Consider the following 23,812-nt stretch of genomic DNA (forward strand, 5'->3'; position numbering starts at 1 on the left):
CAATGCAGCATGTAGGTGCAGCATGCAAGAGCCGGTCAGCTCTTGCAGTGTGTGTGCTGCACCCCAAATGATAAGCAGTAGCATCCCACCCACAGTGAAATCTTCCAAGAAACAATGGACAATGTCACAGCAGAAAATCCTTTAATTATGAATTTGCATTCAAATAAAATACCTATTTATCCAGAGTGGGACACAGCGTGCAGTAAGATCATGTTATTTTTTCAACAGTCTGTTTATAACTTGCAAAATAAATAAAACATGGAGGAGATTTTGATGGCTGCAAACATGTATTTGGCAAAAAGTCATGAAAAGCAATGCAAAATTAGATTTTGTATACGTCAATCTAAGAAAAGAAAGAAGAAAAAAAAAAGAAAAAGACTCAACTACTTTGTCTCAGCTAAAACATGGATTACCATAACTATTCATGAGGATGAGACCCTCTGGAAAGCAATTAAATATTTCCATTTCACAAAAATGCCAACCTCTTCACACAAAACCACGATGTTCCCAGGCCTGTTTTCAGTTTAAGGGTAGAGGGAATGTTCTCAATACCTCCTAAAATTTTTATCTCTAGATACTACAAAAAAGTATCTTCAAAGGGCTACACAAAATGTCATTTAGGAATTCAAAACAAAAACCTGAGAGAAGGGTCAGAAATGTATTAAGCTAGCCTCAAATGAAAAGTGACACCAAAGAAGTTGCCAAAGCTTGTCCCATTTGTCAAAAATACAGACGAACTCAAGGAAAAAAGTCTAAATCATGATACCGGCAAACTTTAATCCCTGAAGCAAATCTGTTCTATTTTGTTTAATTAAGTTGGCAAGAAAAATCTTATGCAATAATGTCATGGTTTAAGCCCAGCTGGCAACAAAGCACCACGAAGCCACTCGCTCGCTCCTCCCCACAGTGGGACGGGGAGGGGAAAACACAAAGAAACGGTCGTGGCTCGAGACGAGGGCAGGCAGGGACCACTCCCCGCTGAGGGTCACGGGCAGAAGACAGGCTCAACTTGGGGGAGAAACACGATCCGTTCACCTTACTACCAGTCAGATCAAAACAAGGCTACTGAGAAGTAAAACCAAACCTGAGGACACCTTCCCCCCACCCCTCCCTCCTTCCCGCCTCAACCGCACTCCCGCTTCTCTCTACCTCCTCCCGCCGGCGGCGCAGGGCAACGGCGGTTGACAGTCTGACAGGCGGCTCGCCAGCCCTTGTCTCTGCCGCTCCTTCCTCCTCCTCCTCGCTCTTCCCCTGCTCCAGCGTGGGGTTCTTCCCACAGGACACAGTTCTCCATCAGCTTCTGCGGCACAGAAGAGTCCTTTCCGCGGGCCGCAGTTCCTCACAAACTTCCCTGGCGGGGGTCCTTGCCGCCGACCCATCTTCAGTCCCAGGCTACGCTGGCAGGGGCTTTCCTCTGGCGCCGCCGCCATCTTGGGGGCATCCGTCCCCCTGCGCCGGCGGGGGCTTTCCTCTGGCGCCGCCGCCATCTTGGGGGCATCCGTCCCCCTGCGCCGGCGGGGGCTTTCCTCTGGCGCCGCCGCCATCTTGGGGGCATCCATCCATCCCTCTCTCCCTGGGCTGCAGGTGGCCATCTGCTGCCCCACTCCCCTCCGTGGGCCGGGGGGGGACAGCCTGCCGCCTCACCACGGGCTGCGGGGGCATCCACCTCCTCCCCTCCTTCCTCACTGACCTTGCTGCCTGCACAGGGCTTTCTCTCGCATCCCGCTCTCCTCCCCCGCTGCAGGTTCCCCTTCTTCAACCTGTTCTCCCAGAGGGCTCCCGCCATCGCTGACGGGCTCGGCCTTGGCCAGCGGCAGGTCCCCCTCGGAGCCGGGGAAGCTTCTGGCAGCTTCTCACAGGAGCCGGCCCTGCGGCCCCCTCCCCTGCTACCAAAAAAAAAACCCACTCCACACAAACCCAATAGAAATAGTCTAAAACTGTTATTTTCACTTCTTTGTTATGTATCTTTGGTAAAAGACCCAATGGTTAAGTAACTAACTATGCAACTAGACACAATGTAAAGCAAATAAAAGCCGCTTCCAGTGAAGTAGAAAAGTATCAGAAGGAGGTAACAGCAGCAGCGTGGGATGTTTAGCAACTAAATTTCAGAAACTTTGTCACTTGTTGATATTTTGTTCAAGAAAAGAATACTAGAACAAGAAAAGCCACGTCCATGTTCCTGTAAAATTTTCCCAAGAAATTTAGAGACCTATGCAGAAAAGTAGATTAAGAAAATCCCCCAAATTACATAGGGCCCTGAGAATATCCCTCACAGTGGTGTCCATAGTTTCATATTATTGGGATTGTCATTTCAGATAGGCACAAATAAAGGGAAAAAATTCAAATAGCAAAAGGGACGGAGACCAAAAGACTGATCTTGCTTACAACAGAGACCCAGTTGTCTTCTGAAGGCTGCAGTGATAACTTTTTGGTGGAGGCAAAATTCAACCACCCCAACCTTGAACTTCACAACTAACTTCTTAGCAAGTTTAAGTTCTCAATATTTTAAACTGTGTGTTTAACATTCACTTAATTTTCTGCTAAGTTCTGTCTTGAATATTCATGCTTGATCTATTTATGGACCGAACTACCCAGAGACAAATTTTAACTCAGCGTTGTGAAGCTCTTCTTGCTTATGTGCCTTTTACACCAGGCAATGGACAAGAAGAAAATTATCCTGAAAACAGGGAACTGTAGGATCCTGCATCCCCTGAATGCCCTTACCAGAAGGCAAAAAGTCACTCTCCTTTCTTCACTTGCTTTCAGTCGTACTCCACAAAGAAACTGACCCAGATCCAGAGACAAGGTGAAGATCTCCCTCACCTCCTCCTCCCTCAGCAATACAGGACTGTCTGCTGGTGGACGTGCTCTCCTGGGATGGCTGAGAGTTCAAAGCCTCATAGCTTCTCAACACCTGAATTAATGTGTTCACCCAGAGGGCTACCATGCAAAATGTGGTTCACCTAATACCACAACCCAGGAGGTGCTTTCCAACAAAGGATGAGACCCCGTTCAGTTAGGTACCAATGCTAAGAAGAGGATGCAGATCCAAAGACTAGACGCCCAGGTAACACAAGACCTGCAGCTTCAGGGCCTCATTTCACAAGTTCTACATTAAGAACTACTAGCTGGTGGTGTTCATTTTTAGTTATAAAGCAAAATCACTTCTGTTTACATGGCTCATGTCCTAAGCAACTCAGAAATTGCCTGGTTCCTTGTGCGTTACCATGGCACTGTAGATAAGCTGAGGTGAGTCTCTATGAGAGGAGGCTGAAGAAAGTGCATTTCAGCAAAGACATTTGCCTCCGCAAACCATTTCACAAAACTTCAGTTAAATGATTTTCATTTAGATTATACTGTAAACCTTGCCCATTCACCGTGCAGACCTTTTCTCAGGGAAAGATTACTGGATGGCTGGAAGTCCTACCACATTCCTTTTCACAAGACTGATCGTTGTTCAGGACTTCAGTTTTGAAGACGAAATGTTATTTGTTGCACTTTATCATCATACTGGTTTGACCTCCTCTTTCTTACTTTTAGTACTACATAAGAGCTTTTTAAGAAACACTCATTTATTCATTTAGCATATCACTTATTTCTTCATTCATATAACAAACATTGCCTCTAAGAGAGGACTAACCCTAGGGCTTGTTTCCAATAAAAGAGTATTCTTCTTGAACTAATTTCAAATAGAACACAATCACTTGTGCATGATAAAGTACAGTGATATAAGCATGAATGATAAAGGCATTTTTTCCTATAACATACCCATGCGTTGCAAGCAATACATGATCAATGCACTGTAATGTTTATTTCTGTTTAGAGAGTGAATTTAGATTTTCAAATTATTACCAATTTATTTACAGTAAAATGGAGCTAAGTATCAAAAATCAGGCTTCATACCTAGCTTGGTGAATTGCTTCTACCCATTCGTCCCCATCAACTTCATCCTCACAACGGAGCTCCAGTGGCTTCTGCCCTTCATGGCCAAAAAGAACAGTAAAGTAATGCTGCGAATTAGAACAAGACAAAAAATGTTCAGCAACTCTTTTAAATAAAATATATAAAATAAATAAAATTAAAAATCTAACTTTTTAAACACAGTCCAAAGCATTGCCAGCCTAGGAAGATGCGTTGTAAGCTATTAAGTCATGAAACATGGATTGAAGTTGAAACTGTATCCTTAACAGATTCCCCTGTGTATTAAGGCAATAGCTTTCATGGTACTTATTTTAAGTTATTGTTCTTAAGCTCCCACATACAAGACAACATAATATAATTACCTAAACAGCTTCTACAGTTGAATACAGTAGCGTGACTGTACTGGGGTGTTTGTAGTTCTTCTTCCCTTGCATTTTTTCACCTAAAATTTTTCTTAGATGGCCGGCACAGGACACCAAATGCAGAACTGTCCCTGCTTCCTCACAAGAATGTGGACTGTGCACTGGCTCTAGCTTATTTCCTCACCTTTCCAAAACAAGGAAAGTGTCCCTTCTCATTCATCACACTCCCAAAACATTTTTGGCCTTCTTTCAAGAAGCCTCATCCATAATTGTCATTGCAACAACTTTTTTTTTTTTCACAAGAAAATGCTATTCACACAAGAAGTGTCATATTCTTTGATGGCGTTTCTTACGTGAAAGACGTTGGCCATGGTATGTTTCATAGAACACAGAAATTCAGGAAAGTTTTCATTACTTTCAGAATGCAGTAATAATAGTAATTATCTAGTGGGGAGAGGAGAACCCCCAGTCATCTACGTTAAAACCCATTTCATGAGGTTGGTCATTTACAACCTTATTTTGCATAGCTTGCATACTAACAGCCAGGTAGCAAACAGAATTCTTCCAACTTAGATGAAAATAGGTGAGAAAACTCTACCTGAACACCCACCTGTAATTTCTATAGGTGCCTTAAATGCACCAGTTAGTAAGCCAGCTGTTTCACAGCAGAGGGACCAGTGAGGGACCTGTCCATACATAAAACCATCTGGTTACTAGGTCTAATGTGATGCAGGAGCTCTTACAGCTAAACACCTCTGCACCGGATAACTCAGGTCCCTTCATTACCTAGAACTTCTCAATCCCTCTTCGACCTTCGTCCCAGTTAACAAGGAACTGAGTATAAGCACATGTGGCAGCAATTACTTTCTGGGGTCTAACAGCAAATTCCAAACTCACTCCAGTCAGCAAGTGAGGTATGTAATTTGTGTTCTCCCACGCCATTAGCCATTGTTTACAGCAGTAAGAAATGTGAAGTGATCTCAACAAACATTCTGCTTTCGTTGTCAAACCCACAGCTCAGCTGAAAAAGGCCCTCTGAGCCAAACACCATGCTGGAGATCAAGCAAATATAAAACACCTCAGAATTAAAAGCCATTTCAAGGCCGGAGGAACACAAGCATAAACAGAAACAGAACAGAAGGGATGAAATTTTACCTATGGAGAATTGGCTGCAGATATTGTCAACACTGATAATGAATTTTGCCCATACAAAAAAGAGATTATTTCAGCCATCTATTGGCCCCTTCTGAAACGTCTGGCAGCCTGCTGTGCACATACAACACACAAGTCAGCTGTGCAGTGTGCACAGAGCGGGTTCAAGACACCCCAGATACACTGGATTCACTACACTGGCTCCAGCACTGTCTGTGCACCTGTATTTGCATCAAGGTTCATGCCTGGGGATCTCACATTTACAAAACCCAGCTGCCTCTGTGCATCTGAGTACACTCACATGTTTGGTTTCTTTTTGGGTAACATGAGTATATATAATGGCATTCCGTATAGAGAAAACTATTCATTTGTGCATTATATTAATTTACTAAACATTGTTACATGTATACAAAACCCTTTTCATACAGCAGACCACAAGCACTGCAGGATTAGCAACAGACCAACAAAACAGAAACACAGCAAAATAAGAAGCAGCATTCACATTTAACAGGCTGTACAAAGAAAGTCCAGGCTCTGATCTGTTGAGTTTCAGAAACAAAACAACTCCAGAGCACAGACAAGGATCAATAAATCATTAAAAGGACAATCCTGTAATACTGTGGTTTTTCAATAGTGCATATCACTTAAACCTGAATGCCATGAATAGAAAGAAACATTTAATCAGTGATAGATCAACTCAGTGATAGATAAAAACTTTTATAACAATACAGTGCAGTTGAAAACAACCTACAGGGCAGTAAAAAGTGCAGCAAGATTACACACAAATGTGCTCTGTTTATAGACTGGAATAGTCTATTTTAAAAAGTATATTTAAAGATAAATCACACTGTTCGGAGCTGCATTTTATGTAACAAGTTATTTGTGTTTCATAAAGCTGCTACATATAAAATTAGAATAAAGAAGACACAAGTGTAGACAAGCACTGGATTTAATCCCATTGTGTAGGGATTCACATTAAAGGGAAGACACTATTACAGTCCTCCCTACTTCTTCTTCTAAAGTGAGGTAACTCAGACCTCTTTTGAGGAAGACTTGCAGTGATCTCATGTCACAGAATTTAGACTTAAAGGTGTGCAGTTACTATGCTGATAGGCATGATCTAAATGCTTAGTTAGACCACCAAAAAGCACAGATTAAAACTTTAAAAAACATCTACATCCTCCACCCCTCTCAAACACGCATATTGCATTCAAGCATCAGCATCAACTGTCACATCATTTACCCAGAAGTAGCCAACTCTAAAGTAACCAAAGTGCAAACAAAATATCATAACATGCCTCTAAAAAGAATCTCTAAGTCATCCTTGAATTCTGTTTTTTAAATAAATGTTGCTAATTTACAAAACTAATTTACTACAAGAAAATAAGATGGTACATGTGATGCATCCACCCTTCTGCATACACACTATTATGAAGTGATGACAGTAAATGTTTAAGAACCGTAGGACACATTTACATCAACTACCCTCATTGTCATTCACCACGTCCATTGGACTAGCAGGCAGGCACTCACGTTTCAAGTTAAGCTCGTGGTTCAGTTGGACAGGTTTTTTATTATTGTTTATTCTGAAAATTGTCAGGCTCATAGAAGATAAAATGAGCATTCTGTATTTTGATATAAAACAAATTCAGTGATTTCATTTTAAGGTGTCTTTTCAGTATTCAGGTATGCACAAGCAAAATGGTAACTCTTCATTTTAATAAAAACATCTTTGGCAGAGTTCTCCAAAGTAAAGCTTGGAAAAAAAGGCAGGGAAAGTGTCATATACCTTGCATAGGTATGAAAGCACTATCTTGACTGACAGTCAAGGAAAGAACAATGGGATTAAGAAGCATCAAGAATATTGTTATGTGTCACTTCTCTGACTTGTATCTAGTGCTAGAGTTTCTTCCTACAGTGAAAAGGAAAGAATAAGGAATGAGCTGACAGGGACCTCTGCTTCAGAGACAAGACTGAAACAAGATTAAGACCATGAGTGAAAGAAGTCCCGTACTGGAGTATACTGATTATTGTGCTGGGCTCCCCATTGACAGCAGTTCACACCATAACTTTGTCCTTATAAAACTGCCCAAATAATGGCTGTATTCAAAATAAGACAGCAAAAGCTCTGAAGTTGCCATGCTTTCCAAGGGGGAAAACAAGCATCGTTCTGGTAAAAAAACAAAACAAAACCAAACCCAAACCAAACAAACAAAAAAAACCCTCCCAAACCCAAAAAACCAACCCAAATGATATATGCCCTGTAACAGAAAGACTACTTCTAAGGCATACTGAGGTAGAGCTTCCACCAATACAGACACCCCTGAGACTAAATTTCCCAAGAGCAGAATGCTGATCTCCTTGTGACTGACAAGAGCTTTTGCTGTTTATGAAGTGAGAGTCACACCAACACAGGTACCGCACTCTCCAATGCCTAAGGACAGTCCCACAACTCATTCTCTTTCCTCCACCTCACATGGAAACTTCAAAGGACATCTCCTATCCTATCTCTTATCTCTCATCCCCTGATAACTTACCACTACGTCTGTTTCGTCAGTTACTCCTTTTCATCCCCTGATAGCTGCAGTAACATGAGGTGTCTTCTCCATTTGTAAATTAGTGGTGATGCTTGCAACAGTTCAGTTACTGAAACACTGAAGGACCAAGAAGAATGAGCACCCATCTTCCCATGGTGGTGCCGCTACCTGTCACAGGCAGAAAAGCTGCTACCCTAGATAATAACGCTGCTTGACAATTCCTACTGCAAGCTCCTGCCTTCAGCTCCTCATAAATTTGGTCAGCTTTGAATGTCTGGGTGGAAAAACTCATACTGGAGAAATGAAGCATGTGTCAACAGTGTTTGTTATCTTATCCTTCCATGAGCACAGCATATAAATATTTAAATTATGCTTCGAAGGACTCCAAGGTGACTACGAAATTCTGTTGTATTGTGGGCTTGTAAATTATTATAGTGCAGTAATAGCTACTTGCCTATGAACTGCTTTTCCCTAAACTTTTCTTACTAAACATAAACCAAATTTAATTCTCTTCATAATATACTACAAAAATACCATTTTTAAAGCTTAAATGTGGTGTGACCTTGTTAGATGCTATTTCCTGATCTTTCAGTGACTTATTGTACAGTCGTAGTTTAATCATTCAAGCCAGAACTTCGAGAGTAATTTAAAAAGAAAATTCTAGCTGTCAATATTGATAAGAATGAAGAGTATAAATGCAAAACAACTATGAAAAGTTAGTTTGTGTACCAAGACTGCTACCAAAAATTAAAAGCCTTAACAAGAGTCTGTCTTCAATGTGAGGCATGAGGAAGCTTAATCATTTGCTGCATCTTTAAGGCTTATATTCACTACCTAATGTTTGTAATGGCATGTTAAAAAAACTCTGAGGCGAAAAAAGGTGGGAGAGGCAATTAATTAAAACTTAAGATAACAAGCTAAAAATATTTCTCGTTCTTGACTTCTAAAGACATTTTCATTTCAGAATCTGGAAATCTGTATGCAGTCTCAAGCACCAGTACATTATTGGGCAGAAGAGGACAATCACTGTAGCAACTGAAGACTCATCAATAATCCTTGAAAGAAAAGCAGCAAACTGCAGCCTGAATCCAAGCAGCTTGTACTATTCAAGGACATGTTAACTCATGAAGTTTTCAGATGTGTTCTACTGACAGTATTTTGCCCAGCTTCTCAAATACAAAACATTACGTATATTCTGTATTTCTTACATCCCAGGGAAACAGAAGGAAAAGAAAGGAATATGTTTGGAAGAAGGCAGCATCCCTAGAAAGGAACAAGTGCAAAAGTATGAGTGTATGGAGGTGAGAGAAATGTTTGGGGGAGAAGACAACAATCCCTCCCCATCACTGGATCAGCAGCATGTTAGTAGGAAGGAAAGTATTGTGCTTTGAGTCAAGGGAAGACAAATGCCAGGGTTAAGTTATGCCACATCTTGAGACTTGCTGTGCTGCTAGTGCTGGCAGGAAATTCATAGCCCATTGTTGTTAAATTAGCATGAGAGTGGAATAATGACAGGAGAGTGAAAACCATGGCAATTTTTTTACAAGTTTCCAGGGAGATCTACAAAGCCAAAACATTTCATGTTTGTATCACACCAATTAGTAGAAGCTATAATGAGAACAGGATTAGTGGACATCAGAATTAGTATGATGTACTTGGGAAGAGTCACTATGGTTTTTGTAAAAGCCTGTCAACTCCTCTAAACCCAGTGGAGTTTGCTGAAGGGGTCAACAAGCATTTGGATTATGATGATATGGTTTTCAAAATGCTTTTGACAGTTTTTTAGGGAAACACTTAAGCATCTAGGACTTACAAGAAAAATGTCCCTCCATGGATAAAAAGAAAAAAAAAATCTGATCAAAAGCTAGGAAACAAAGCTGGAATATTGGACCATCTGTCAGTTCATATAATGGAACAAGGTCATCAAAGGACTTCCTCAGGGAATTGTGTTGAAGACTGGGACAGGCATTACAAAGGATGACAAAGTTTGTTAATTATTCAATATAGTAATGATGAGAACCTATTATAAAGAACTGCAGACTCAACACGCCTGAGTTACTGGAAAGTAAAATGGCAGGTGAAATTCATTGTACACAAATGTAAAGTGACATATGTGAGGAAAAACATTCCAAGGTTCACATGTGAAAAGATGGGCTCTGTCCTTGGTACTACCACTCAGGAGTAAGATCCTGGAATAAGTTTCACAAAAACACCAGCCCAATGCTCAACAGCTGCCAAAAAAGCAAACCAGAGTGCTGGGGATGATTGGGAAAGAAACAGAACAAAGTAGACAAGGCTATTACGATAAGAAACATCTTGAATACTGTGAGTAGCTTTGGACCTCCCATCACAGAAGGGGCAACATAAAATGGGAAAGGTTCAGAAAAAGATAAAAGTGGTATGCAAAGGCTTGCGTATGTCCAAATCAGATATCCATATAAGTAAAAACTTAAGCTGAGACTCTTCAATGCAAAGAAAGGAACAACTCTGGGAGTATAACATGGATCTGCAAAATCACACGAGATATGGAATGGATGGAAAAGGATCCACTGCTCTATTTCTCTTTCAATAAAAAAAAAATCTGTTAAATGAATGTCATAGAAACCAGCTTCAAAACAAACAGAAAAAAGTGGTTCTTCATGCAACTGGTAGTAAACTGGTGTTGCTTCTTGACAAAGGAAGTAGAAAATGCAGTAAGTGTTGATAAGTTGCAGGGAGACTAGAGAGTTCACTGTACAGAAATTGTGGGCTACTGAGCACACAGAATTCACATATTCAGAATTCAAACAGTCCTGAAGCTGAAAATAACTAGCAGCTTAAAGTCATGTCAGAGGAGAGGGAAAGGAAAAGTAAAATATGTGCCTAAGTTGATGCCTTTCCTGACATGTCCTCATGGCCACAATGTGAGATAGGATATCAGACTAGTTGGACCTTTTGTCCACTCAAATAAAATCTTTCTCATAGTCTTACAGGAGCTAATTAAAACTTCATTTGATGGTATGTGAGTCTTCTAAATCCTTCAAGATATACTGGCATTTTCATAAAGTGCTGGCTCTTACTAATTGTCTGGTTTTTTCTTGCATATTTTGGTCTTGATTTTGATTCTTTAAAAAAATAAAGAGGTAATTTGCAAAACGGGTAGAGACCCACTGCAGTCTTTCAGCTGCTTCAGTGTTTCTTTGTGGAGGCACCCAGGGATTAAGGGTTTTTTTTATCATGTTAATGTTGCTTCATCGTTCCTGGTAGATAGAAATCTGGTATTGAACAGAACTACAGAGAAAAAACTTCTAGAGGTAAATGAGAATAGGGCTTTTATCTGCCAAGCCACTGGCTCAAGAACACATTAGAAGGCATTGTTTGGGATCTCCATCTCCAACACTGAGGAGATTCAGAGATGGGCTGTAGTATCTGTTCTGGGTTTGGTTTAACACTGGCTAAATATATACTACATACACACCCTATATTGTATGGTAGATAAGATAGCTTGATGTCTTCTCTCTTCAACCAATATTAGATTAATCAACAAACTGCTCCACAAAATCTGTTCTGGCATCTGACAGTGAATCACCTTCCTGAGCCATTCTGCAAATATTGTTTGGGCCAAGAGCAACAGCATTCTGAGGTCATTATATTTAAATATGCAATCAATAGTTCTGGAATTAGGGAGACTGTACATAAATGTACCCTGTTTTATAAACTCTTACTATATTTATAAAAAAATACCATACCCAGCTTGCATGCAAAACAGAAATCAAGGAATACACAAAGGTCACTGCAGACCTTAATTCTCCTGCAACTCTGTTGGCTTGCATTAAAATGAGGCCAAATTACAACAGTTATAGCATTTGTTTCAGGGATGAGACAACCAAACTAATATGGCCCCATTTGCTATATTTTCAATGCAGACCATTTGTACTTCAGCAGCAGTTTATCAACAGGGAAAAAATCTGCCACACAAAAGGAAATGTCACAAGTAAAGCCTACAGGAACTGATACAACACAGTAAGCGCAGCTAAATTATTCACTAGTAATAAACTGAACATGGGTACCATCGTCTCAAAATGCATTTGACACTGTCCAGTGGGAATTTACAGCCAGAAACCACAAGCTGCTTGCCTAGAAGGCTGTGCATTACCTAGCTGCAGGACATTTTCTCCCTTCTCGCAGCATTCATTACTGCTGCTCTCACCAGTGCCCTGCACAGAAATAAGGCCTATAATGAAGGTATGGGACTGGCATTCAGGACAGTCAGGTTAAAAGTGTCTCATTTTGTTGGGAACTCTGTATATGAGACAGGTTTCCTACCAGCCTGGGACGTGCAGACTCACCATGCCTGAGTCTGGAAGAACAATCCATAAAGCCCCTCATTTAACATTTAGTGACCTGAAAGGCTGCATCCCGATGCCAGTATATTCACTAGTAAACATTCACAGCATTCCCAGAACTGCTGCCTTCCTGCATATCCTTAGCCTCTCCTCCCACATGTAAGGTCTTCTGGGACTGACACTGATACATCTCTACATCTAACGACCTTAGGTGACTGATGGAGTAGCTGTGCCGTGAAGATACTTTCTATAGACCAAAATTCTATAAAATGAAAAGTATTTTCTATAAACCACAGCCAAATCAAACCTGCCTAAACCAAGAGACAGACAAAATTTCTCCCAATACCTAATGGTGTAGGTATCCTTCTGCTCACTACTGTATGCCCTCAATCCCATTCCTAGCATTCTCACCTTCCCAAGCACTGGAAAAAGGACATGGCACTCAGGTCTGCATATCCCACTTATCAATAAAACCTCTAATTTTTAGCCACCACTTGTTGCCTCAGATCCCTTCCAGTCTTCAGTTTCTTTATAATATATTCCTTATGCTTGCAAAAGGAAAATCACTTCCTTTGAAAGAGTTAGATTAAATCATAGTTTGAGACATTTTCAGGACACACACATTCAACCTGTATGTGGAGAGTTCAACAAATGGTCAGGTACCTGTTTGGACCATGATCTCCTGTAGTGAAATGTTTGCAGTGCAAACGATGGAAAAGGAGCATGGAAATCCCATTATTCTTACTGATGACCTATTCCAGCATGAAGGCTGGGGACACAGCTCCTCACTTCTTGTCTATACCTGCACTTCTCCTGTGTCTCATTAGCTGTCTTTCCATCGGGGCCACAGAGAAGGGAATGAACTGTCAAGTTAATCCAAGTTCTGGTCCCTCCTCAAGCATGTCACAGATAAAGGGAATAAAGATTACAGTCCTACCACTTAAGTAAGCACAATACAGCTGTATTAGTACAAAACTGTGCTATTCAAAGTGACAAAGAAAGGACACATGGAAACAGAAAGAGACAACAGGGAATACTGTAATCAGTGGCGGGTTTATGTATTTTTCAGGAAGTAGACTTTCGGTGTTTTGTTCTTTTTTCACCCTGTCTCACTCTGCCACCATTCTTAGCAACCCTAACCTTTCTCCATGTATTGACAGCCTTTCCCTCCTTGTTCAAACAACCACTAGAGCACCTGTTATCCAACTTTCTTGTCTGAAATCTGATAATGACGCAGAGCTCCTGCACATGAATCGAGCTAGAATCTTAGTATTTGTTTTGCCCCGCAAAAGACATCCCTGTATTTTAATTAAAAGATCGGACTTTAAAGGCCAGAAGGGATATTTATAACATTCTAGTCTGATGACTTGTGTAATATAGGCCAGAAAAATCTCACTAGATAGCTCCTGCATCAAACATATAGGATCAAGGTGAGACACAGAGCCTCCTTAATCAATCCTAACATAAAAAGTAATGAAAAACCCACCTGAGCCCATGTTTAATTGTTCTAGGTATTAACTTACCCTCACTACTAAAAACATGCAGCTTCATTTTAAAAAATGAGTAAACAAGTAAAAAATGAAATTATATAATGGGCCTCAGTTTTGAAGATTGCATCCACACAGTGTGTACTGCAAGAGTGGAGCCTGGGTTTCTCAGTAAACACCATCACATATGCAAAAAAAAAAAAAAAAGAAAAAAGGTATACCTGCCCCAAATCATGCACATAAACAATTTTACAGAGCAAGTAATTTTGAAGTATTAATTTCTAGGAAGCAGATTAATTGGCTGGCTTCTTAATTATTCTGAAGATATGCAAACACAGGATTTGTCATTTTTAAAGCTCTTTACAGACAGTAACTAATCTTCTAACTCCTCTACAAGGTAAGAATTATGGTGCCCATTTTAGACACAAGGATATGTGCAAAGAAGCCCAAATATAGATCTGCTGTAAACGAGTTCAACTCAAGATTGCTATAAACAGAGCTTTTCTCCCTGAAGTGAGCCAACATATGACAGGGAAGCAAGAATAAGAAGTCAGCACATCCTAGACCTCGATACATCTCTGTTATATATAATCATTTCTATCTATAAACAGTTTCAGAAAAAAACAAACACTCAAAATTTCAAGTAACTACAGTATTCTGTGAGATGAGGGACAAGACTGGTACAGTCCACCTGCCAGCACCAGAGATTGCCAGGGCTCTGATGGAAAATAAAAGACCACTGCAAAGAGCCACATGCAAAGTTTTCAAAACTACCTATCAAAGCTGAATGATTTTATGACATGAAAAAATGCCTGTTTGTTGCCACCACGCTCACTGACAGCCCTACTCTGTGGTTAACTAGCCCTAGGGGTTGGAGCCGGCATATAACCTAGTAAAAAACTTGGGAAGAAAAGTGACAGAATGTAGTTTTAAGCAAGAGAAAGTTATTCCAACACTAGAAGCATGTTCTCCTGCCTAGACCTCCACCTTCTATTTACTCAATATTCCATCAAAAGGAGTGCTCATTGGCCTACCCAACTGAACCAAACTCAGGAAGAGAATTCAAGTACATGAATTCCAGAGAGCTGAAAACAGTGCTTCGCTAACCATAACTCACATAGAAACAAGTTCTTCATCAACTTATCTCATCCCTAAAGACTGTAAGTAGAAAAGTAGTGCTTACCCATCTGGAGGGAACTATAAGTAAGCCTATTAGTGCACCTGGACATTCAAGGACCAGGCAATGGTTTGGATTGCTCCGTCTTAAAATCACCTGAGCATATGGGGTACACCTAGATACACAGAGCAGGAAAACATTTACCTCGTCTCAGGACATCAAAGATCCAGTGGTTGAGTCCTGTCGTATCTCACCCACTAAGAAACATTTGGATCAAATTTCTCTGACATTTTCATACATGTTCTTGTAACTGCTATTCTGTTAAGTTCTCATCAATGACCAAAAAAAAAGAAAAATCCAATGCACCTCACCCTGCCAAGCAACAATCAGGATGATTCAGTCTGTAAGAATCCTTCCCTAATCCTCAGTAGTATTATTTCAACTTCTGACTATCCATTGTCAACCCCTGGTTTTATACAAGGATTCACTGAAATTTCCTTAACTGATGAAGCTGTTCAGACATGCCGTACCAGTAAACCAAAACTAATCCAATCAACTAACCCACCTTGCATATATAAACAAACACCTCACACTGACAAGAGTGTCACATCCACTAACATTTTATATGAAGGTTGAGAACTGAATTGTACTATAGAAGTGGTGAGCCAAAAATTGGTTTTCAAAATTTGTCTGGACATAGCTGAAATGTGTTCATGGCTTGTCTAAAATAAAATTATTTTCAGGATGTAAAACCAATAGCATTAGAGATGGAATCCACATTTTATAATATTTACTGTCAAAGACACACTTTAGCATACATGCAGTTTTCAACAATTTACCCAACTGCAACTATAGTACATGTTTTCTTCTCAGGTCTTTATTAATATCTCTCAAATCACATTAGCTGTTATACATTCAATAGATTGCTAGTAACAAAGATTTTGCAGTTTATGCAATGTAAAGTACTTTAAACACTCAGACATTATATGTGATTTTTCACCCAAATAAGTGTCATGCATATAGCAAAGGACATGTTGACATTTCCTTTTTAAGTAATTCAACAATTATTCGCATTCTCTGGTAACAGGATAGAAACATTTCACATCTTTTACAGAATGCCTGGGTTTTGGTTCCCCTGAAATTTGGTTGTGAATGCTCTGGTTTTAGCCACACTTGTCATTCCACCACTATTAGTCAAACAACAAGGTGTGTACAAAGAGAGCAACAGGAAGTTACTTAGGTTTGTAACCATAATCTATTTCTTACTCTTTAAACTGTACTGGCAGGCGCAGGGAACTCAAATTTCTATTCACACATGGCCACAGATTTTGCTGGACCACTGTTAACATCCACTGGCAAGACCTCCTACCTATTCAAACACCAAGAACAGCTTAACTGAACCTCTTAGTGTCAGAAAGTGTTTCCTTCACTCCAAAGTCAAGTGTTTCAAAGACACCACCATAAAGGACTGCCTTAACAAGGGAAACGAGGAAGCAAACACTTTCACAACTGATCCCTAGCTGTTCTCCCTCTTTGGAGCCATGGTTTCCATGAACAACAAGGCAGTTCACACCCAAACCTCACTAGGTTCATTAACGCAGGGGTCATATTACCTGCAGCTTGCTTTGAGGAGAGCTTGCATGGAGAAGAAAGGCTCACCAAAATCTTTTGAGAGAGAAAGATGCTAGAGTTGTCATGTCCTTAACTGCATAAAAGCATGGCAAGATACATGCATCCTGGCCAAACCCCTTCAAGAGGCACAAACATTTTTCCCACTGCCCCTCTTTGGCTACAGATACCATTTTTTATCATTTCATTACCAATGCCACCTCTTCGGGAAAACAGAGCTTGTACAACTTACCCCAATAAATGCTGTCTTTATCCAGCTGTGTAATATGATGGCAGGCATCTCCTCCCTTCAGAGATGACATGAACAAAGCTCTAAGTGTGAACCAAAACTATCTCTTGTGTGCTAATTTTTAGCTTGTGTAGAAATAAAATGGGCTTAAAGCAAATATACCAAAAGGAGTTACACAACTACTTTCAAAAATCCATTTACTGATAATTCACTTTCATCAACTCTTTTTTCCCCTGGAGCGATTACAATTCTGGGAGTCAGGCAAACAGGTGTGATGCTTTTTTTTCACGGTATGTTTACCAAAGAATTTATGACAGAAAAGTTGAAAAACCTTTTTATTCACACTAGGCATGAGTTTCCTTTCCACCTGATGAGAGTAATCTGGCACTGTGTTGGTTAATACTGACCTTTGGAAGCACCTTTCTGATAACTGCGGCATTTCCATATGTTCCACAACTCCTGGATCGCATCAGCATTTGAGCAGTGTCACCACTACCTCTTCTGAGATCATGCTCTGCTTTATTACTCAGGATAAGGCGCATGCAGCATGGTTTCATGCTCTAAACAACGCAGTTTGTTAAGGCATTTTGTATTACATAAATTTAAATTAATACCATTTTCTCTTACAGACTTTCTGAAATACTTTCTGCAGGAAGTCAGTAACTACCAGTACAGACTCGTAACAAAACTGCCAAGGGCAAAGCAGAACTCTGTTTCAGAGTCATAGGTGCTGCTCAGGCTCAGTGACCATGGCCATGCCACCTCAGTCCAGCCACTTTGCTATCAGGCTGTCCTGCACACCCTCTGGGTAGCAGTAAAGCCTGATCCTGCTGTCCACAGACACAGGATTTGAGAATTTCAAAGCATACACAGGGCCGCTGATCAAACATCACTTCCCTGCAAGGAGCAGGCGACAATGAGAACCAAGAGCAATTCTAAGATGGCATCATTGTTTTGGAGAAGAGAGAGTCACAAAATGGTTGAGAAAGAGGGGGCAGAAAAGTACAGGCATCACTTTCACTCTCCCAGAAAAGAATAAATTGTATGCAGAACAAGAGGATTTTCTGTTCATTTTCCACAAAGAGAATATATTATGTTCCTCCTTCTTATGCAACCTCAAATTTTGCTTCTTATGTCAAGCCACATCCCCAGCAGCAACAGCTTTCTCAAGCTAACCTGAATAAACAAAGAGATTTTGAGTTCCTGAGGGAGATCATCTTTGAACAGGAAAACCTTCCCATGATGGTAGTGTTGTTGCTATTCCACAACAAATCCTATGAAGCCTTGGCTTGAGAAGTGCAAAACAGGATCCTGATCTTTCCTTTGCAGCAGGCTAATGGCCAAATGTTATTGATTTCTTGGCAGTCTGACAGAAGTGTGCAGTTCATTAGGTCTTGAACTTGCCATACAATCAAAGAAACTTTTCTGTAAGTGAAGCTCTGCTTTCTACCATGTTTGTTTCACAACACTTTTCATAACAAATTGCTGAAAAATCTAGGATGGCAAATAAAGAAGAGCAACCAAGCTTCAGCTTGAATATAAACAGAATCGTTTCAAAGGATGTTACTGCACTTTCTTTTAGTGCTGCCAATATCAGCTTTTATAATTTATGATCTCTGTTATTCTACCAGAGTTTCTCAAAATTATATTCATGATTCACATTTTTTATGTAATGTAATAGTAAAGCCTGAATAATCAAAGAAGTATTCACATGGCAAATGCTGAAATTCAATTTGCTTTACATTTCTTTTTTCCATTTGCACATAGATGTCTCGTTTTTAATAGGAATTCTTTTTCCTCTCGAATAAAATATAAATTTCCTCTTTTTTCTTTTAATTTTAATCAAAATTGATCCTTTTTAAAATAAGATACACACAGAAGAACACTACCACATCTTTAAGCCATCAGTTTCAACCAAAACATATGAGAAGCAGTTTAGCACCAATAGCTGCATATAAATACAAACAGTTTCCGTTGTTTTGTGTTTTTAACTCACTGGAATGCATTGTGGGAAGACTATGCCAGAAATTCAATTTCTCTTCTCACAATTCTCTCATGTTTGGAGCTTTGTAGCCCACATGAATATTATTTTTTTTAAAGGCACAGAAACATACAGCAGCATGTAAGGACTGAAAAGCTATCCAGTTTTGCCACCAATAACAAGAAAATAGGCAATGCCTGTACTAAGGAAACTATAAAAGAATATAATTTTCTGCACTAACAGGCATACAAGGCATGTCAAAATACAGTAGGAAATCAGCTACAGCTTTCAGGTCACTTAAAAGCCTCACCCACTTTCTTACTGAAAACACATTTTTTCTGCAGCAACAGACAAAATATTCCTTAGGTCATCTTTTCTTGATGAATATTTCTAATAAGAGGAAAAATACTGCTTACATCTTCTGCTTCCATTTACACCAGGGTTGGGCAAGGGACACATGGGGGTTAGTAACAGGGAAAAAAACCCACCTTTCTACCCTACAGGAAATTCTAATGTTTTATCATATCAAGAATTACTTAGAAACATAAAATCAAAACAAACCAAAGGCTTTTAGCACTTTGTGTTGAATCAACCAATTGTGATGGACTAACCAAAAACCACTTGGTTTGAAGCCTGTTCCACATCAACCTATATGTGCCTAAAGGGAACCATAATGCAGCTCCTGCCCCATACAGGTGTATTCCTTATCCAAGCTATACTTCCATGATGGGTCTCTTGTCTCTTCCAGGACATACGGCGCTCAGCTGCAGTGGAAGCAGTAGGGAGTCAAGATATACAAGAAAAGGAGAGAGGCACCACACCCAGCTTCTCTGAGATAGCATAGCACTACAGACAAATGAAGATTAATGCAACTCAGTTCAAAGCCAAGTATTTCACTGGGGGTCAGCAGGTAATTTGATTTACAAAATCAAACCAGCCAAAAACTATGTACTCAATCACTTAGGGGAAAAAATGCAGTAAATTGAATGAGGGTTTTTCAGGTTTTTTGAAACTACTTTTTCCACACAAAATAATTCTAACAAAAAGTTGAAGACCAGCATCCACAGAAACCCTCCCTGGATTTCCATCCTCCTTGTTTTCATTCTTACACTTCTATTTCTGGCACCTCCTCTCTAACTTTTGTAATGTAAAAAATTAAGAACCTTCTTTGTTCTACCAGTTGCATAAAAATGGGATACTACTTCTACTGCAGAAGTTGTAGTAATTATGAAGATTGCCATCCTACTGCCTGACATGGTGTCAGAAAGATAACCTCATTCAGGTTTCTTAAAGAGAAGAAAGAAACCCACAAAACAATCCCTGTCAAGCCCTTAAAATTATCATTTCCAAAGATAAAACAATGCAAAAGTAGCTACAGTGCTTTTGATAACTAAAGCTGGAAGTTTCAAAGTTCACATTTTGAACACAACTGTGGAAACATTTGTTTTTATACAGATGTTTACAGTGCATTCTTGTATATTCTGTCTTGTAGCATTAAAATTCTATATTCCCATGTAAAAAAAGATGTGGCATAAAAATCGTGTGAATTTACTTGCCTCCTGCAGAAACATGAATGATGTAGCTAGCTGCAGTAAGGGAGAAAAATGAGAAGGGGGAGAATACTGTTCAACAAAATTCTAGCTTCAAAGTGACATTCCTATCACTATCATCATATAGAGACAAATTTCCATCAAGAATTTTGTGAGGAGGTTCTGTGGGATCCAACCATAGAGAACGGACCTGGAACAATACTGCTGTCCTGGTTTCAGCTGGGATAGAGTTAGTTTTCTGCCTAGTAGCTGGTAGAGTGTTATGCTTTGGATTTAGTATGAGAAGAATGTTGATCAACACACTGACGACTTCAGTTGTTGCTAAGTAATGTTTAGTCTAAGTCAAGGGGTTTTCAGCTTCTGATGCCCAGCCAGTGAGAAGGTTGGAGGGGCACAAGAAGTTGGGAGGGGACACAGCCAGGGCAGCTGACCCCAACTGGCCAAAGGGGTATTCCACACAGTGTGACGTCATGCCCAGTATATAAACTCGGGGGAGTGGGTCTGGGGGGATTGCTGCTCGGGAACTAACTGGGCATCATTTGGCAGGTGGTGAGCAATTCCATTGTGCATCACTTGTATATTCCAATCCCTTTATTATTATTATTGTCATTTTATTATTACTACTATCACCATTATTAGTTTCTTCCTTTCTGTTCTATTAAACTGTTCTTCTCTCAACCCACGAGTTTTACCTTTTTCCTTCCAATTCTCTCCCCCATCCCACTGTGGGGCGGGGGGGGGGGGGACGGGACACTGAGTGAGCGGTTGCATGGTGCTTAGTTACGGGGTGGGCTTAAACCATGACAACTACCCGAAGCAAAGGCATAACAGCACTATAAAATAAGTTCTGCATAAACAGAATACAGCAAGTGAGCATGGCAGGCAGTCACATGTTGTGGTTATAGGTTTTGCCATCCTGGCTCAAATTAGCCACCTATCTATCATCCTATCTGTGACCACAGCCTCTGGTTAGTTCTTAAATGATTTGGAGAAAGGGAGAAGAACAAACTGCTCCTGAAAACGGGCAATAAAATTACCAAAAAACAACTCTCAGTGGCTGCCATTAGTTGCTGCTGTCAGTGGCTACTCTGTGACTGAGATGCAAGAGTCACTTTCCTTCTAATAATTTTAAAACAAAAGCATGTGCTATTACAAAACACAGTATATAAATGCTTTATTTGCACCACCAGTGCTGCAAGGAGATGATTCTTTTCCTAAGAGGTATGTACCTAATTTTTTCTTGCAGCACAACTAATCATGTTTACTTCTCAATCATTAAAAAGGCAATGTTTTTCTATTACAACAGCAGCTTGAATTGCTGAACAAATGTTAACATTAAAAGCAGCGTCACAGCTCTCTACATTTTAAAGGTTTGCATTTTAGATATTTCAAGTCACCACTGACACCTGTCTCTTGAAAATATTTATATCAAATCATTTTTTAAACTTCCACAACATAGGTATCAATCTATACCACTGCTCCAGCTAAATGACTGCCATTTAGATTTGAAACACCAAAGAGCAATTTATTCCTGTTCTTCTACAGTACACAGCAAAGTAATCATAATGTCATTAATCTAAAGTAGTTATAAAGCAGAGTTCTAACCAAACAAGCTGAAGTCTAGTTTGCAATATAACAAGGTGACAGATGTCCCAGCATAATTTGGGACTTGCATACAAGAAAACACCATGTCCTGCTAAGGAAGTCAGTAATACAAATACAACTATTTACATAGCTAGACAGAGAGTTGGGATGAAGATACTCAAATGCCTCTGTAAAACATGGATCATACAGAACTATTGGCTCTACTAGAAATTAAGAATAGTGGGTGTTTAGCTCCTAACAACCTGTCCTCTAATTTAGCTCGCTAAATTATGACTCCTGCACTAAATTCTTATCATCACTGAAATAAATGGCAAAACTTCAACTAAATGCAGAGGAATTTGGGGTCTTTAGATCTGACCTTGATTTCACTTACACTGAGGTTAAAATGATGCAATTCCAATTAGCATCACCCATTATTTCTTCTGCCTTCTTACTTCCTGCATTACCTCTCAAACAAGTTTCTAGGCACTGAAAATCCATTGCATGTTAAAGGTCCCAGCACATAAAATAATTGTTCTCTTTACTCAACCCCTTCTATGTACCACCTCCACTCTACATTGTCCTCACCTCAAAGGTTTTAAAATGACCTGCATGCAGATTTGAGGAGCAGGCCTAGAGCTAGTGCTTCACATCACATGCTCAACTGCAAAAACTAAAAAGAAATTGCCCAAACTTGACATTCATTATTTATTCAGTGACAGAAGAAAAAACCCATTATTCAAAGGTACTTAAGATTTTATTTATTAACTCTGGAAAAAAGAAACCACAAAACATAAAACAAGTGCAAACACTGATCAATAGACATGTTTTATAATTATGATGCAATATACATATGCCTTAAAGAAATTTTGTATCTTACACCTGCTATACTGATTTTTTCCATCCTTGAAAATTAGAGAAAATAAATACTATATGCTGCATATTAGGCTGAAAACAGATTAAAGAAATTTTTTTAAAAAATCATTTGGTATCAGTTTATGAAGCTTTTTATAGGCACAAAAAATATTAGATTTTTTTAATATAATAGGGGAACTTTCTAAGAGTCAACAAAGTGCCAGTCAATTTAGTAATTAAATGACCATACTGGCATAAAGCAAGCATTCATCCAGCTTACTAACCCACCTCCAGCACTGGCTAATAGGTGATACATAAGCCAGAACATCTGAAGAGGATGTGCATCAGACATTTCATGCCCAACTGGGATGCACAACTGGTTTCACCATAGATGCCAAGTCATAAAGTGGTGGTCTCGGCAACTTCTGCAACTTCATGTCCTTCTATCGCTTAGGGGCCATATTACTCAGCACTTCCCAGACCAACAGGGCTTTGCTATTCACACAGCCCAGCCTCCGCAGGACAACTTACGGGCATCTTGTGGAGCCAGAAGCTGCTAGCATCTTGCTTGGCCACTCCTAGCCCATTACAGCCCACACAGGTCAGTATTGCTAAAGCATGGGAGGAATACCAAATGCACTAGCTGAACAGGTACTGGGCATAATCAAGACAGAGTAGAAGAAAACACTTCTGCACACCCTCACGCAGAAGGGCACACCATTCCACTCTGATGTGCAGAACACTAGAAGTTGGAAAAACCAACAACTGTTTATGGGGCATAGGCACAGTTTATAACACACTGGTATAGCAAAAACTTCTCCTTCACTGACACAGCCTTGACCCCAAAGGCATTGTGAAAAAGAGCTCACTTCAGGTTAGCAGAGCATAAAATTCTTACAGCAGGTAATTGAAACAACAACAACAAGAATCTGGTCCTGAGAAGGCTACTTAACTGTCTTACACTTTCAACTAGCATTGGTCCAAATTTCCCATGTTCCTTGCTATTCCCCTTGAAAAAAAGCACTTTGCTGCTCACGTATTTAGATACACACTAATGACGACCTGAGGCTCTGGGCTCATGTT

The 23,812-nt window shown here is 39.9% G+C and overlaps 1 protein-coding gene across 2 annotated transcripts in view; it reads right to left on the minus strand.

Moving 5' to 3' along the window:
- RASGRF2 (Ras protein-specific guanine nucleotide-releasing factor 2) overlaps positions 1-23,812 on the minus strand; it is a 126,073-nt gene that overhangs the window by 81,667 nt on the left and 20,594 nt on the right. For both annotated transcript variants that reach the window (XM_010578069.1, XM_010578068.1), the window contains exon 2: positions 3,904-4,010. In XM_010578069.1, the coding sequence (XP_010576371.1) occupies positions 3,904-4,010 (107 nt within the window). The remainder of the gene's footprint in view (positions 1-3,903; positions 4,011-23,812) is intronic.

This window comes from Haliaeetus leucocephalus, unplaced genomic scaffold (genome assembly GCF_000737465.1).
Source record: "Haliaeetus leucocephalus isolate CR32 unplaced genomic scaffold, Haliaeetus_leucocephalus-4.0 Scaffold598, whole genome shotgun sequence".
NCBI classification, from domain to species: Eukaryota; Metazoa; Chordata; class Aves; order Accipitriformes; family Accipitridae; genus Haliaeetus; species Haliaeetus leucocephalus.